The 15,452-nt window shown below is 45.7% G+C and overlaps 1 protein-coding gene across 5 annotated transcripts in view; it reads right to left on the reverse strand.

Moving 5' to 3' along the window:
• Nucleotides 1-7,423, reverse strand: part of LOC149322342 (kinesin-like protein KIF19) — a 72,796-nt gene extending 65,373 nt beyond the window's left edge. For 3 of the 5 annotated variants that reach the window (XM_089539971.1, XM_089539944.1, XM_089539935.1), the window contains exons 1-2: nt 7,036-7,423; nt 2,789-2,869 (exon numbers count right to left, since the gene is read on the reverse strand). In XM_089539971.1, coding sequence (XP_089396097.1) covers nt 2,789-2,869; nt 7,036-7,116 — 162 coding nt within the window. In that variant the 5' untranslated portion in view covers nt 7,117-7,423. Of the gene's footprint in view, nt 1-2,788; nt 2,870-2,953; nt 3,053-6,109; nt 6,992-7,035 lie in introns of those variants that run through there. The other 2 variants (XM_089539961.1, XM_089539952.1) reach the window with 2 other exon arrangements.
• Nucleotides 7,424-15,452: the final 8,029 nt, after the last annotated feature.

The raw sequence follows: 15,452 nt of genomic DNA on the forward strand, positions 1-15,452 counted from the left end.
CTTCTTTAACCAGCTTCAAAACGGAGTTGAAAACCATCCTGTTCAGAGTAGCCTTCCCAGGCATTGCATAATTGTCGCTTGCTATTTGGTTTTCTTTTGTTGTCTGTTTATCAAACCATTTCCTGTATTGCTATGTACTGTATATGTATTATCCTACTTGAGAGTATGTATTTTCCCTGGAAGAAGATTAACCATCCATTATGAAACCAAGCCCTCCCTCCAGTCCATCTGCCTTGGTCCAGGCCTTGGAGGTAGAGAGGAACTGCTGGACCTCTTACCCTTTCCCTCCACCGCTCCCTTCTCCTTCTGTGTCATGTCTTTTTAGATCGTAAGCCCGAGGGCAGGGAACCGTCTAATTAAAAAGATTGTATGTACAGCGCTGTGTAAATTTACAGCGCTTCATAAATAAAAGTTAATAATAATAATAATAATTTATCTTTTGTGCTCTGAGCAACCTAAGATCAGCAAGCTCTGAAAACCACTGCCATACTCATGAGAAGAAGCCCTACAGAAAAAGGTCATGTACCTCAGGATAAATTAAGAGCACTAATATTTGGTAATGGACTGGCCTATGCCATTTTGCTGCCTGAGGCAAAAAAGCAAACAGCATCTCTCTGACCCATCCAAGTCAAAGTGAACTGTACACAAACCCGGACAAATTATAAATGGTACAAAAAGGAAAACAAAAGTTGAAACTCCCAGTTTAAAACAAACGATAGGTTAAATAGCCAATAAATGATTATCCTTTCATGAAATCCAGCATCTGCTGCGCACGGCAACAACTTTGCTTTGCCCAATGGCTAGGCTAGCCCTGACAAGGTACTATCCTCCCTCAAGCCTGGCTCCATGCAACTCAAAATGGCAGATATGAGGGGAACAGCTGGAGAACAAAGGCCAGACAGTAGCAAGGAACAGATGGAAGATCAGGTAAAAACTGGTGATATGGAGTAATGGAGCCAAATAGAAATGAAATACTGGGGTAGAATTGTAATATTACAACGGAAATATTTAAGCCAACTAGTTTGACTGTTTCCTGGCTTGTTATATGTCTCAGATTTTTAAAGGACTTCAAGTTACTTTGGGAACATTGAACAAGCATGGAGCATTCATTTATTGATGCAGTTAGATATGAGGATTGACTTCCATTCCAGATTTTACTGTTTTCACTGTTGCTGTTTCATTTTGCAAATATTTGCTTGTGTACAACAAAATGTATTTTGCCTTTGCAACCATAAAGCAATTTGCAATGGACAGAGCCTTAAATGATATCTGAAGGAAGAAACCTCTTTTAAAACCTACTTGTTGCAGATAAACTTTTAAAGAAGACCAGGGAAGCGAAAGGACTATTACTGAGGAGATAGGAGGATGAAAGAATGAGGGAAGAGCAAGTAGTGGGATGAAAAACAAGAATAGAGGGAAGGATAAATGGAAAATCCAAAGGGCCAAGAGGGGTGGAAGAAGTTTACATTAAAGAAAGGACAGATTAAGGAGTGCTGTGGTAAGCCTAACAGAGCACCTAAGGACAAGAGATGTATGCTTTTGTTGGACAGGCAGCAGCATATCAAAAGACAAAGAAGGTAAATATTATTTTCTTCAACAGGCTAAGATATTCAATATATTGGGAAAAATCATCACAACAACTTTGCTTTTGATACACTGGTTAACCCCCCCCCAAATACTTTGCATTTCTACCATTTTTGTTTAATGCTTTATGCTGTGAAATGTTGTCCCACAATGTGCAAACATATAAAGAACCTGCATTTGAGAAGAACACTCTGGACAGCTATTCCAGACAGCTTTTAAGAGGTACTCCAAATTCTGGAACAATATGAATTTGTCCCTTAGTTGCTGATCATCCTGGAATGTTCAGAAACCCTGGCTGGATCTTTCAACAGTGAACAATAATGGGAGGGCTCTGTGACTTCCACCCAGGCCTAGAATAAGGAAGTGAGTACAGGTTCCTCTATGGGAAATGCTGAGCAGAAAGCTAGGCAAATGCAGTGGTTTTGGGGGCCAATTTTCTCAACATATGACCTCAAAACAAACAAACAAACCCCAAACAGAAGTGGTTGGAAGTCCATTTACAGTTTTGAAAATCTAGCATTCTTTGATGTTAAACAGTGAAAGCGTCCCCTACAATGTATTTAAAAGTGAGTTGCCTTTTCTTCAGGCTTTCACTGGAGGCAAATTATTCCTTTTTCTGGCCATAAAAAGGTTGGTTTGGAGGGGTCACAGACCACAAGAGCAGCCAATTCCAGGAATAAACCTTACTCCCCTTAAAAAGGACCAAAAACTTAGTATCATGTTCTTCGCATGAAAAGCATCCTATATTCAACCTCTGGCACTTGCAGTTCCAAGTATCATGTCACCAGTGATGGGAAAGGCTTCTTGCCTGGGACCCTGAAGGGCTGCTTCCAGTCGAAGTAGTAAATATCTAGCTAGAAGGATAAGTAATCTGAACAGATATAAAGCAGTTCCTGATGTTCCCATTTCCCTTTCCTCACCAGTCATCCATAGCAAGACTCCATCTTGATGTAAGCTGTGCTTCCCAGCCAGACATTGGGGTGCCCAGGCATATTGGAACCCACAGAAAACTCCTTTACATGGAATTATTATACCACCTGCCATCAAGCTTCTCACATTACACTGCCTGTCAATGCCTTGGATCACATTGTAAGTATTTAACATAATGAAGCCCAAATGACATCTTGAAACTCGTTCTAATACTCAGTTTCAAAGTCTAGCTCATTACATTTCCGCCAGAGGTTAGGACAGAATCCCATGATACCTGGTCATCCACTTTGTGGGCTATGAGCGTGGCCCCTTCTTCCAGTTCTGCCATGCTGATCGGTCGTATGCGAAGTGCCACCTAGAATATAAGGAGGAGATGGATAAGCAAAAGAGGTATCCCACAGTGAAGGATTGAGGAGAGACTGACAGGAAGAGTGAGCACCTGCATAGGAGCCATGGCCAAATGAAGGTATACTGCATGAAGAATGTTCCTTCCACGTCTAAACTTTACTGAAGCTTCTGGCCAATACTTTCCATGTCCTCCCTGCCTTGCGTGCCTCACCTGAGGCTCTGTCTGTTAGAGACAAGGATCTGTGGCTCTGAGGCCCTGATGGGTAGCAACAGAGACAATGACAGCATTTTTCCTGGAAGAAAGGAAACACCGCCCGGAGAACAGCATCTCTGGCTTCGCTCCGCCACTGATCACCAGAGGCTGTTTCAGCCACGTGAGCCAAACAATGTTAATTTCTCTCCCCTCCCTTCAAGCCCAAAGCCTGAATCCTGAGGATGTTCTAGTTTCATCTTGTGCTGTTTGCTGGCCGAAATAACCAATCTTGGCCATAATAAAGCAAAAGAAGGTTGTGGTACTTTGAAGATGAAACCATTTTATTTGACACAAGTTTTTTTTTTAACTATAGCTCTGCTTCATCTGATGTATCTAATAAAATAGGCTGTCCATCAAACCTTTTGGCAAGTAAAACTTGTTAGCCTTTTAGATACCACAAGAGTCTCTGTAGCTTTTGCAGCAACAAACTAAAATGGTTATCCCCTTCCCCATCCTGTGACATATAGAAGCTAGCACAGCCATTTACTGGAACCCCGAAGCACACGCTCCCTAGTCTGAAATTTATTTCTGGGCTTAATTTGAGGAGGAGGAAACTTTAGATAGAATGTGTTTCCACACAGGGAATTGTGAGTTCTCGAGAAAAGCGCCTTTAAGCAGAGCACTGTTCCCTCTCATGGCACATGATGTCTGACATTTGGAGGAAACTCTTTCTAGACAGAACCTAGAAAATAGATGTTAGAAGCAGACCATGCCCTGGCATTTTAGAAATTTTAGCACTACTAATTTCAACAGAAATTGACACCAACTTTTCCTGGAGAAAATAGGTTATTTTTCTTTTATTGTTTAGTTTTACATTGTAAATGCCATAGAGAGAGAGCATCGTTTTCATTACTAGTCCTATTACCTAGCCATGTGTATTAATGGAGCTATATCCATAGTAAGATTATAAATATTCTACATATGAGAATTTTAATGTTGTGAATACTTGTAGACCACAACCTAACCATGAATCAACAGTGTGATGCAGCAACAAAAAAAATCCCAATGCAATTCTTGACTGCATCAGCAATAGTGTCCAGGTCAAGGGATGTAGTAGTAGTAGCATTCTATTCTGATTTAATCAGACTTTGCATGGAATATTGTGTCTGGTTCTGGGCACCACAATTCAAGAAGGATATTGACAAGCTCAAACATGTTCAGAAGATGGTGACCAAGCTACTAAAAGGTCTCAAAATCAGGCCCTATGAGGAACTGCTTAGGGAGCTGTGTATGATTAGCTTGAACAAGAAGAAAAGATTTAGCGGCAATAGGATAGTCATATTTAAATATGTGAAGGGATGTAATGTAGAAGATGGAGCAACCTTGCTTTCTGAAAACATGAACCAGTGTATTAAAACTGTAAAGAGATTGCACCTGAATATTAGAAATAACATATTGACTGTAAGAGCTGTTCAGCAGCTGAATAGATTACCTCAGAGGGTGGTGGATTCTCTTTCTTTGGAGTTATTTAAAGAAAGGTTGGATGGGCATCTCACAAGGGTAAGTTAGCTGTGGAGTCCTCCATGACAAGGGACTAGACTACATGGCCTTTGAGATCACTTTCTACTATGGTTTTATGAATACAGATTACCAAGATAAAGTCCTGATAGTGCATAATTATATGTTATTGTCTTCTTTCCTATTATCTTAACCAGGGCAGTCCACTCACCACCCCCTTTTCCATATATATATATATATATATATATATACACACACAGTCCTCCCTCCATTCTTGTGGTCATCGGATTTGCATCCCTCGCTTATGTGCAAGGAACGAACGGAGGGAGAATGAATGGGATGCGTGCCCACGGCGAATAAGCGAACTCCGTTTTTGTGAAGTGGTCCAGACTTGATCCCCTGTGAAAAAGGAGGGGCAACTGTATATATAAAATGAAATTGTACAGCTTGCTACAATGCACACAACAGAGCAACTATTTTAAAGCATCACTTGCTTATCAGGGACAAGACTCTCTACCAAAATGCCACTCCAAAGATTATTGGCTATCATTTCATTTAACGATACTATCGAGGCAATAGCAATAGCAGCTATAGTTAACAATAAAACTTGGTTAGCTGGTTAGTGTAAGGGAACCGTGTCACTGAAGCCAGAAGGAAAATGAGCATATCCAGACATCCACTGTCTCCCCAGATCATTATTTGCAGCTAGAGATGTTTACAGTGGCTTGACCTGTAAAGTCTGGGTCATGAGGGGATTTAGCAGAGTCTCATACAATCCTAACTAACCTGCCAGGAATGTGCTGATGGTAATGGCCAGCGAAGCCTCGTGTAGTGGTTTGAGCACTGGAATGTGACCCTGGAGACCAGGGTTCAAATTCCCACTCAGCCATGAAAACCTACTGTGTGGTCTTGGGCAAGTCACACTCTCTCAGCCTCGGAAAGAGGCAAAGGTAAACAGCCTCTGAACAAATTATGACAAGAAAACTCTGTGATAGGTCAGGAACGATTTGAAGGCACACAACAACAAGAAGTCCTGTGTTGGGATCATTCTTGGAATGAAGGCATCAGCTCCAAGCACACATACTTCAGGTTACTGAAAGTACAATATAAACCTGACTGCACCCAGCTGCACTTATTTCCAAAAAGTAAACACATAAATAACCATCACAAGTTTTTTGTAATTAAATGCTGTGGTTGCACAACGGCTTTATTGTCATGTCACACTGCATCAATAAAGCTGACCTTTAAAACCTCTGGTAACAGGTAACCATACTGCATACAAGCTTTTCTAACCTAAAACACTTTTTGTTGGGGCAAAAGCATCATACGCACAAGCTATGGATCCCATGTGGGTTTGGGAGAAACAGATGTTTTAGGGCTGGAGGAGGGCACCCTCCAGGCGACCAGGGTGACCACATGTCCTCCTTTTCCAGGACAGATCCTACATCCAACCTTCTACCCAGGAGGAATTCCAAACGTCCTCCATTTTGAGCATGACTAAGAAGAATGATTTTGTATCTCTGTGAGCGTTTCTACCTTTTAATTTGGTGGTCGTGTCCTACATTCTTCTTGAATGTCCAATTTGTGGTGTCCTCCTTGTCTTGTACTCATTTCCAGGTGACCCATGCTGACCCTTCCATGTATACTTTACTGTCTGAGCCAAAAGTAGGTTAATTTCTTTCAGTTGTGTTTGACATGCCCCTTTGCTGATAAGGTTATTTTCTTTAATTGTGAGGACTAAGAGGGAATCAAGTATAGAATCTTTCTCAGTGACTTTGGCTGCGTCCGCACTGCAGAAATAATCCAGTTTGACACCACTTTAATTGCCATGGCTCCATGCTGCGGAATTCTGGGAACTGCAGTTTGTTGTGGCACTAGAGCAAAGCATAGTAATATTGTGTAGTACTGTATATAGTTAAATTGAAGTATGGGATAAGATAAGGTCAGAAAACAACTTGAAGGCACACAACAACAATAATAACAACAAAAGCTCTGGTGCCACAACAGGCGGCACTTCCCAGAATTCCAGTCTTGAGCCAGGGCACACTGCAGAAATAATCCAGTTTGAGACTTTGGCTCAATGCTTGGGAATTCTGGGAACTGTAGTTTTGTGAGACATTGAGCCTTCTCTGTCAGAGAGAGAGAGAGTGCTCTGGTGCCACAACAAACCACATATCCCAGGCTTCCCTAGCACTGAGCCAGGGCAGTGAAAGCAGTCTGAAACTGCTGTATCCAAACTGGAGGAATAACCCGGTTTGGCACCGCTTTTACTGTGTCTGGGCTCAAGGCTGTGGAATTCTGAGCCCACAACAAACTCCAACTCCCAGAATTCCACAGCCTTGAGCCCGAGAAAGGGCTAAAGCGGCGCCAAACCGGGTTATTCCTGCAGTGTGGATGCAGGCTCTGACCGTTGAACGGCCCTCCTCCTCCTGCTTCCCTCTGAGCCTCCTCCTCTCGCCCACCGTCAGCTGCTGCTGCTGCTGCTGCTGCAGGTGCTGCTGCTGGGGGTCCCTGGCGTCGCTGCCGGCCTCCTTCATGGTCATGGCGGGGCGCTGGGCTGCCTCCCTCCCTCCGGGGCTCTCCTCCTTCTCCTCAGCCCAGGGAGGGCGCCATTCCGCAGGGAGGAAGAAGACCCTCCGCTCGCTCGCTCGCTCGCTCGCTCTCCCGGGGAACCTGCGCCCAGGCTCCGCAGGCGCCGACGCCGTTATGCCCCTTCTTCTTCTTCACTCTGGGCTGCGCGCTTCGGAGAAGGAAGGGAGGAGGATGCCCTTCCCCGCCTCGCTCTCTTCCATGGCAGCCCTGCCCCGCCTGGAGCCCCTGAGCCTAGTCTTGCCCTGCTCCCGCCCAGGAGCCCCCCTCCCTCCCTCCCTCCCTCCCTTCTTTCTCCCTCTCCTTCCTTCTCTCCTCCTTCCTTCCTTCCTTCCTTCCTTCCTTCCTTCCTTCCTTCTCTCCCTCTTTCTTTCTTTCTTTCTCTTTCTTTCTTTCTTTCTCTCTCTCTCCCTCCCTCCTTCCTTCCTTCCTTCCTTCCTTCTCTCCCTCCCTCCTTCCTTCCTTCCTTCCTTCTCTCCCTCCCTCCCTCTCTCTTTCCTTCCTTCCTTCCTTCTCTCCCTCTTTCTTTCTCTTTCTTTCTTTCTTTCTTTCTTTCTTTCTCTCCCTCCCTCTTTCCTTCCTTCCTTCCCTCCCTCTCTTTCTTTCTTTCTTTCTTTCTTTCTCTCTCTCTCCCTCCCTCCTTCCTTCCTTCCTTCTCTCCCTCCCTCCTTCCTTCCTTCCTTCCTTCCTTCCTTCCTCTCTCTCCCTCTTCCCCTCCCTCCTCCCTCCCTGCCTGCCTGCCTTGGTGTTTCTTCCAGAGTCCCCTGGAGATAGATCCCTGTGCCAACTGTACACAAGCGGGCCTTGCCCTTCCTCCTCGCCGCCGCCAGGGAGGAGAAGGCACCGCAAATTGCTGGACCTTCAGAGGGACGCGGGGCCCAAGGAAATGTAGGACACGAAGACGGTAGAGAAGTAAACCGAGAGGACCAAAGAAAAGCATACTTCTAGAAATGCAAATGCATGCTTCTTTGCCATGCCCAAAATGGAGGACCTTTGGGCATCCCTCCTGGAGAAAGGGTTGAAATGGAGGACAGGTCCTGGAAAAGGAGGACCTCCGGTCGCCCGAGCCCTGGTCAATCAGTTGCAGAGGAGAGAAAGTGTGTGTGGGGGGGTGCCATCATCACCATCACTTTTTCATATTAAAAAGGGGGAGCAGAAGACAAGTTTCCCCCAATAATTTCCCACTGAATGACTAGTGAAGATGGGGTGGTTCAAATCAAAGGGTGGCGGCAGAGTAGATGACCTCTGGAGGACCCCTTCTGTTCATCAGGAGCAGGAATGGGACTGAGGAGATGATACCTACCTATCTACCTACACAGAGGGAGAAAGAGAGAGACACTTCACATATGAGGCCATCCCTCAGGATTGAGAAAGACTGTGCCTGGGCACCTCTCTCCTTGCCAGCTGTGCCCCATGTTGGGAGATCTGCTCCTCTCCCCAACAAGGACCTATGCTTGTGTGCAGCTTTGGAAAACTATGGGGCAGGGAGAAACCAATAGTGTACTAGGATATGATATAGGGGAGCTCTTGTGAGACAAAATGGGTCATTATCCCCATTTATGATTTCAGGAGTAGAATCTTGGAGCCCTCTGGCTATTTTTGGCCTCCATCTCCCATCAGCCTCTCCCGCTATGGCCAATGGCTAAGGATGATAAGAGTTGGGATCCAGCAACATCAGAAAAGCCATTGGTTCTTCACTCCTGATCTAGGTTCTCACACTAGGTATGCATGTGCTAAATTCACATTCAAAGCTCCCTGCTTTTAAATGCGTCCCTATTTGGTAGCGTGGAGTGAAAGACAGTGGAGTTTGAGTGTTGGACTAGGAGAATGGGAAACCAGGGTTCGAATCACTGCTCAGCCATGGAAACCCACTGGGTGACCTTGGATAAGTCTCACGCACTCTCAGTCTCGGAGGAAGGCAATGACAAACCTGAAAAACCCCTGCCAAGAAAATGCCCTGATAGGTTTTTCTAAGGGTCACCATAAGTCAGAAATGTCTTCAAGGCCTATAACTACCCCAGAGAAAGACAAGGGGCAAAGATATACTGCAGGGGCATTGTCAATGAGAATCAGAAAATGCCTACATATAGCCACACATGTTGACAGCTATTCAATGCATCATTTTCATAACATAAAATAAGAATTTAAGACTAGATGCCAAGTCTCCCCAAGTATTGTACAGTATTTATTTATAGCCTACATATTTACCATAGAATGCATCATGCTCTACCACCAAATCCAGGTTGTCCGTATTAATAAAACTGCCAGTTTCTTCCCACTCATCCCTTCCTATAGCATGGCACTTGGTACCTTTCACAGATGCGCATCAGGCAAAGCCTCAACAGGTTTACCTTTTTTGCACCACTCCATTTAGAAAAAGGTTCACTTGTTAAATATATCTGAATTCAAGTCCCCTTTGAATATATAAATATATTATTATTGTCGGGTTTTTTGTGGGTTTTGGGGCTATGTGGCCATGTTCTAGAAGAGTTTATTCTTGACGTTTCTCCAGCATCTGTGGCTGGCATGGAAGTGAGTGGGATACACACACACTATAGTTTGGGAGGAATGATTTACATATTAATCTGTGTATTGTTCTGTTGTTGAATGGCAATTATTATTGTTGTTGTATCATCATCGTCATCATCATCATTGGTACACAAGCCCTGTAGCATCACCATCAGCACAACATAATAGCTGAGATAAAGACCACAAAAAGAAAGAGACTTTGGATCTGCTTAGCCAGCAGATGAGACACTAGAAAACAGTGGATGGCACAAAGAAAAGAATGTTTGCAGATGCGCAGAACAAGGTTCTGTCTTCTGTTTCCAGAAAGGGTGTGGGAGTCATGTTGTTGTGTGCCTTTAAGTCATTTCCAACTTATGGCAACCCTAAGGCAAATCTATCAAAGGGTTTTCTGGGGAGAGTCACCCAAGGTTACCCAGTGGGCTTTTGTGGCCAAGTAGGGAATCCAGCCCTGGTTTCCAGAGTTGTAATCCAATGCTCAAATCACCACACCACATTGGCTCTGGAAGTCTTAGGCCCTTATCACATGAGCAAAATTTGAAGTTATCTCAGGGACAATGTGAAGGCAATGCAGGGGCAATCATGGGGTTTCAATCAGGAGCCATCTTAAACACAATCGGGGGTCATTCCAGGGTTAGGTACATCCTCTTTTCCTCCAAATTTACATAACCCTGGAATGACCCCCGATTGTGTTTAGGATGGCTCCTGATTGCGTTTGGCGTCATGTGATAAACTTGAAACTTTACCTGATCCTGGAATGACCCCTGATTGTGTTTAAGATGGCTCCTGATTACGTTTGAAGTCGTGTGATAGACAAATTTGAAACCCCATGATTGCCCCTGCATTGCCTTCACATTGCCTTCACATTGACCCTGGGATAACTTCAAATTTTGCTCGTGTGATAAGGGCCTTAGTTCAATGCTTTTTAGGATATCTGATGTGACAGATTGGCAAGGATTTCTCCTCAATGTGTTGGGGAACAGCACTATCTTTGTGCCCACTAGCTACAACTGTTTCTTGAAAGGTTGCCATGGAAGAGCTCACAAACCAGCAGCAGTCCATGGGTCACCACTTTGATTACTACTGCCCTAGCTGATTGACAGAAAAGATCGCTTATTGTTTTGACAGCATCTGTCAGTGTTTGCTGTGTTTATCAGTTCTGAATCATCGTCCCAACTCTATAAAGTAGGATAGGGGCTTGAGAAAAGGCCTCTGATACATTTGATCTATTTTGGCTGATCCAGGGTGATCAGGTGTCCTCCTTTTCCAGAACACACCCTACATTTAAACCTTCTGTCTAGGAGGAATTTCAAAATATGCTCCATTTTGAGCATGATCAAGAAGCATGAATCTACATGTATATTAGTGTTTTTAGCTTTGGTTTTGCAATGCCCTGCATTTTCTTGAATATCCTACATTTTGCAATGCCTTGTGCTCCTTTGAAATTATGACATCTGATCACTCTGGACTGATCAGAGATTTGAACTTGGTAGTTCAAATAAACAAACTCAACACACAGTCTGCTGTTCACACCTCTGCCCCCTTAATATATTCTAGACCTTGAGATGAGAGGGTAAAAGTGTTAGGATTTGGAGGTGTGTGTCAATGTGTGTATGTGACTTCAAGTTGCCTGTTGACTTATGGTGACCCCATGAATTTCACAGGGTTTTCTTAGGCAAGGAATCCTCAGGCTACTGGTTTTGTCAGTTCAAATAAATCCTCATTCAGTCATGAAATTGGGGCTTGGGCCAGTCATTGGTGTTTATCACACAGAGCTTTTTGGAGGTTTTACAGCTCAGATCTGGGGTGACTGCGGGTCCAACGATGCAGATTCACGTCATAACATGAATGTGTTATTAGACACGATTTCTTTCTATGGGCATTCCTTCCGTGGCGCTTCAGCAGTGATTCCAAAGTGACCCCTCGTTTTGGTGAAATCGGAAACAAAGTGAATTCACAGAATTTGCTTTCAAGCTCACTTCGATTTCACTTCGAATTGTTCTGGTGTGGAAGATCACTCCGATGTTGCCCCCCTTGGCCCCCTGCGTCCTGCTCCTTTATCCCCCTCCTCCTTCTTCATGCCATCTTGTCCTCTCTGCCACCCTGCCAATCATCCCATCATCCCCTGACTGCTCCTGCATCCCCTCCTCATCTCTGCCATGCTGTGACCTATCCCATCATCCCCTGCCTGCTCCTTGAGCCCAATCCTGGCTCCAGTGATGCCCTGTGACCTATCCCATCATCCCCTGCCTGCTCCTTGAGCCCAGTCCTGGCCCCAGTGACCCCCTGCGACCTATCCCACCATCACTCCGACTGCTCCTTGAGCCCGATCCTGGCCCCAGTGACCCCCTGTGACCTATCACATCACCCCCTGACTGCTCCTTGAACCCGATCCTGGCTCCAGTGACCCCCTGCGACCTCCCCCATTACTCCGACTGCTCCTTGAGCCCGATCCTGGCCCCAGTGACCCCCTGCGACGTATCACATCACCCCCTGACTGCTCCTTGAGCCTGATCCTGGCTCCAGTGACCCCCTGCGACCTATCCCATCACCCCCAGACTGGTCCTCGAGCTCGATCCTGGCCCCAGTGACGCCCTGCGACCTATCCCATCACCACCTGAGTGCTCCTTGAGCTCGATCCTGGCCCCAGTGACGCCCTGCGACCTATCCCATCACCCCCAGACTGCTCCTTGAGCTCGATCCTGGCCCCAGTGATGCCCTGCGACCTATCCCATCACCCCCTGACTGCTCTTTGAGCCTGATCCTGACTCCAGTGACCCCCTGCGACCTATCCCACCATCCCTGATTGCTCCTTCAGCCCGATGATGGATGACAGCTAAGGAGGGGGTAGGGAAAGAGGACAGCATCCAGAGCCCCACTGAGCATGTGCAAGTGTCCCAATTCGAATTGTTGAATCCACATGGTATGCACCGGTGTGGTAATGCAATGTGCATTCACTCCGCTTTGCGTGAATCCACATCACATGCCTTGCTTTGGATTCAATTTCCCCTTGATTCGGAAGAGCAATGGAAGGGCAACCAGGTGTGATAAAACATTCACATTACGACGTGAATTCGCATAGCTGAACCAGGAGTCACCTCGGATCTCAGCTGCAAAAAACCCCGTGTGATAAACCTCATTATCTTTCATCTTGGCCTCCTCCACAGGATGGTTGAGAGAATAAAAACAGAGAATCACACACATGCCTCCTTGAGCTCTTTCTAGAAAGGTGCAACATAAATGCAACAAGCTGAGAAACAAACTTCCAGTGGAACAGCAACGCCTACTTAACCCAGTTGAACTTCCAAGGTCTACTTGATTTCTGGTTCTCAAAAAAGTGTGTCACTCTGACCTAATCTGGGTCTGTCCCTCCCTGTAAAAAATGATCTGGGATGGCCAGTCATGCCCTCTAGTGGCTTCTGAGGATGCAACTGGACAATTTTGGGATAAATTGTTTTTAAATGGGGGGATGTACACAGAACTGACTGCATGTGGTTCATCGGCTACATTATGCACACCCCTTCACCTAAAGGAACAGAGTCCCTATGGATGCTTCCCTCTCTTGAACCTTCCAAGATTTACTTTGTTTTGGATGCAGAAGCTCTTCTGCACAGATAAGGCTGAGTGCCAGCCACTCCAGACCTTGCCTTAGTAGCAGTCTGCATACTATTATTTCTTGCTGTGTCTACACATCACTGGAGCAGTTGACTGACCAAGACTGAGCTTTTCCTGGCTTCCATTCAGTTCATCTTGACATCCATAAATACTTCAGCAAAGCTAAGGATCGTCCCCAGTGAAATTTATACACATGGCCAGTCCGAATGATGTAATGCAACTGAAATATAGGAGAAAGTAATGTCCTTCTCCGATAGATCCCTAAAACTATTGCACTACCTAACTTGCTTATTTTGTCCAATGCCAAGCAACATTCTTCCATGCAGAGCATAAGCTTTCTGGAAGTTAAAGTTTCTTGCCCATCCAAGATAGCCATGACGCATTTTACCCTTTTCAGAGTACAGTTCAAAACAGAATTTTTAATCCATTTATCTATGCTTTCTTCAAAACCAGTGAATTCCTTTCCAATTAAACATGTTTTGCATCCTGATAAGAAGGTATGAAGAATGTCTCCTTAAATCGGTCCTCATTTTATAACCAATATTGGCAGCAGGGTATCAGACTGGGCAAAGCTGTCTTCTCCACCCCTTTTTAGGCTCTTCTGCTGGCAAGGCAGTGTGACGAACTGACTCAAAAACCAGCCAATCAGAAGGCAGCAGAGGACCAGCCAATAGAATGTGGGTTGGGACTTTTAAAAATTCCAAGCTGACAGTTGGGAGTCAGTTGGAACTGGGACAGTTTAGAAATTCAGTTAGGGTTTAATGTTGAGGGAACAGTCAAGTCCAAGAGAGGACTGTGTTCCAGACGTTCCTGAGGGAATAGTCAGTTAGGGAACTGCTTTGTCCAGAGAGGGACCATATTAGTTTTTGGGAGACTAGAAAAGAGAGACTCAGTGTAGCCAGACTCTAAAAGAGGGGTTTTGGTTACATTATTTCTTGAGAGATATTATAGCCTTGCTGGCTGAGTTAGTAAAAAGAAGTGCCTAAAGAGGGTCAGGGAAGTCCTGAGGTGGCTGGAGAATATTTGGGGAAAGAGGAATAACAGTAATAAAGTAAAGAATACAAATGTAACGAAATTACATGTGCCTGAACTAACAGCTGTTTAACACAATTTAGTTCAAGTAGTATCTGTTCAAACCCTTTGTTCAATAAAGTTCATATTTTGATTTATCTAAAGGCTTGTCTGCCATATATATTCTATCCATGCTACTATATTATATGATACTGTGAACCTGAGTTTTAAACAGGGGCTAGCCTGAAAATAGAGCGCACTCCCTTCATAACTGTCATCTTTCGGCCGGTGAGGAAGAGAACAGGCTGGCCCAGCATCATCAGGGGCTAGCCTGAAGATAGAGGCCCCTCCCTCCATGACTGTCATCTTTCGGCCGGTGAGGGAGAGAACAGGCTGGCCCAGCATCATCAGAAGCTAGCCTGAAGATAGAAGCCCCTCCCTCCATAACTGTCATCTTTCGGCCGATGAGGGAGAGAACAGGCTGCCCAGCGTCATCAGGGGCTAGCCTGAAGATAGAGGCCCCTCCCTCCATAACTGTCATCTCTCGGCCGGTGAGGGAAAGAACAGGCTGGCCCAGCGTCATCAGGGGCTAGCCTGAAGATAGAGGCCCCTCCCTCCATAACTGTCATCTTTCGGCCGGTGAGGGAGAGAACAGGCTGGCCCAGCGTCATCAGAAGCTAGCCTGAAGATAGAGGCCCCTCTCTCCATAACTGTCATCTTTCGGCCGATGAGGGAAAGAACAGGCTGGCCCAGCGTCATCAGGGGCTAGCCTGAAGATAGAGGCCCCTCCCTCCATAATTGTCATCTTTCGGCCGGTGAGGGAGAGAACAGGCTGGCCCAGCTCCATCAGGGCTAGCCTGAAGATAGAGGCTCCTCCCTCCATAACTGTCATCTTTTGGCCAGTGAGGGAGAGAACAGGCCGCCTCAGCGTCATCAGGGGCTCGCCTGAAAAGAGATCGCCCTCCCTCCATAACTGTCATCTTTTGGCCGGTGAGGGAAAGAACAGGCTGGCCTAGCTCCATCAGGGCTAGCCTGAAGATAGAGCGCCCTCCCTCCATAACTGTCATCTTTCGGCCAGTGAGGGAGAGAACAGGCTGTCCAGCGTCATCAGGGGCTAGCCTGAAGATAGTGGCCCCTC

Source organism: Sceloporus occidentalis, unplaced genomic scaffold, assembly GCF_023333645.1.
Source record: "Sceloporus occidentalis isolate IW3139 unplaced genomic scaffold, rSceOcc1.0.p SCAF_1, whole genome shotgun sequence".
NCBI lineage: Eukaryota > Metazoa > Chordata > Lepidosauria > Squamata > Phrynosomatidae > Sceloporus > Sceloporus occidentalis.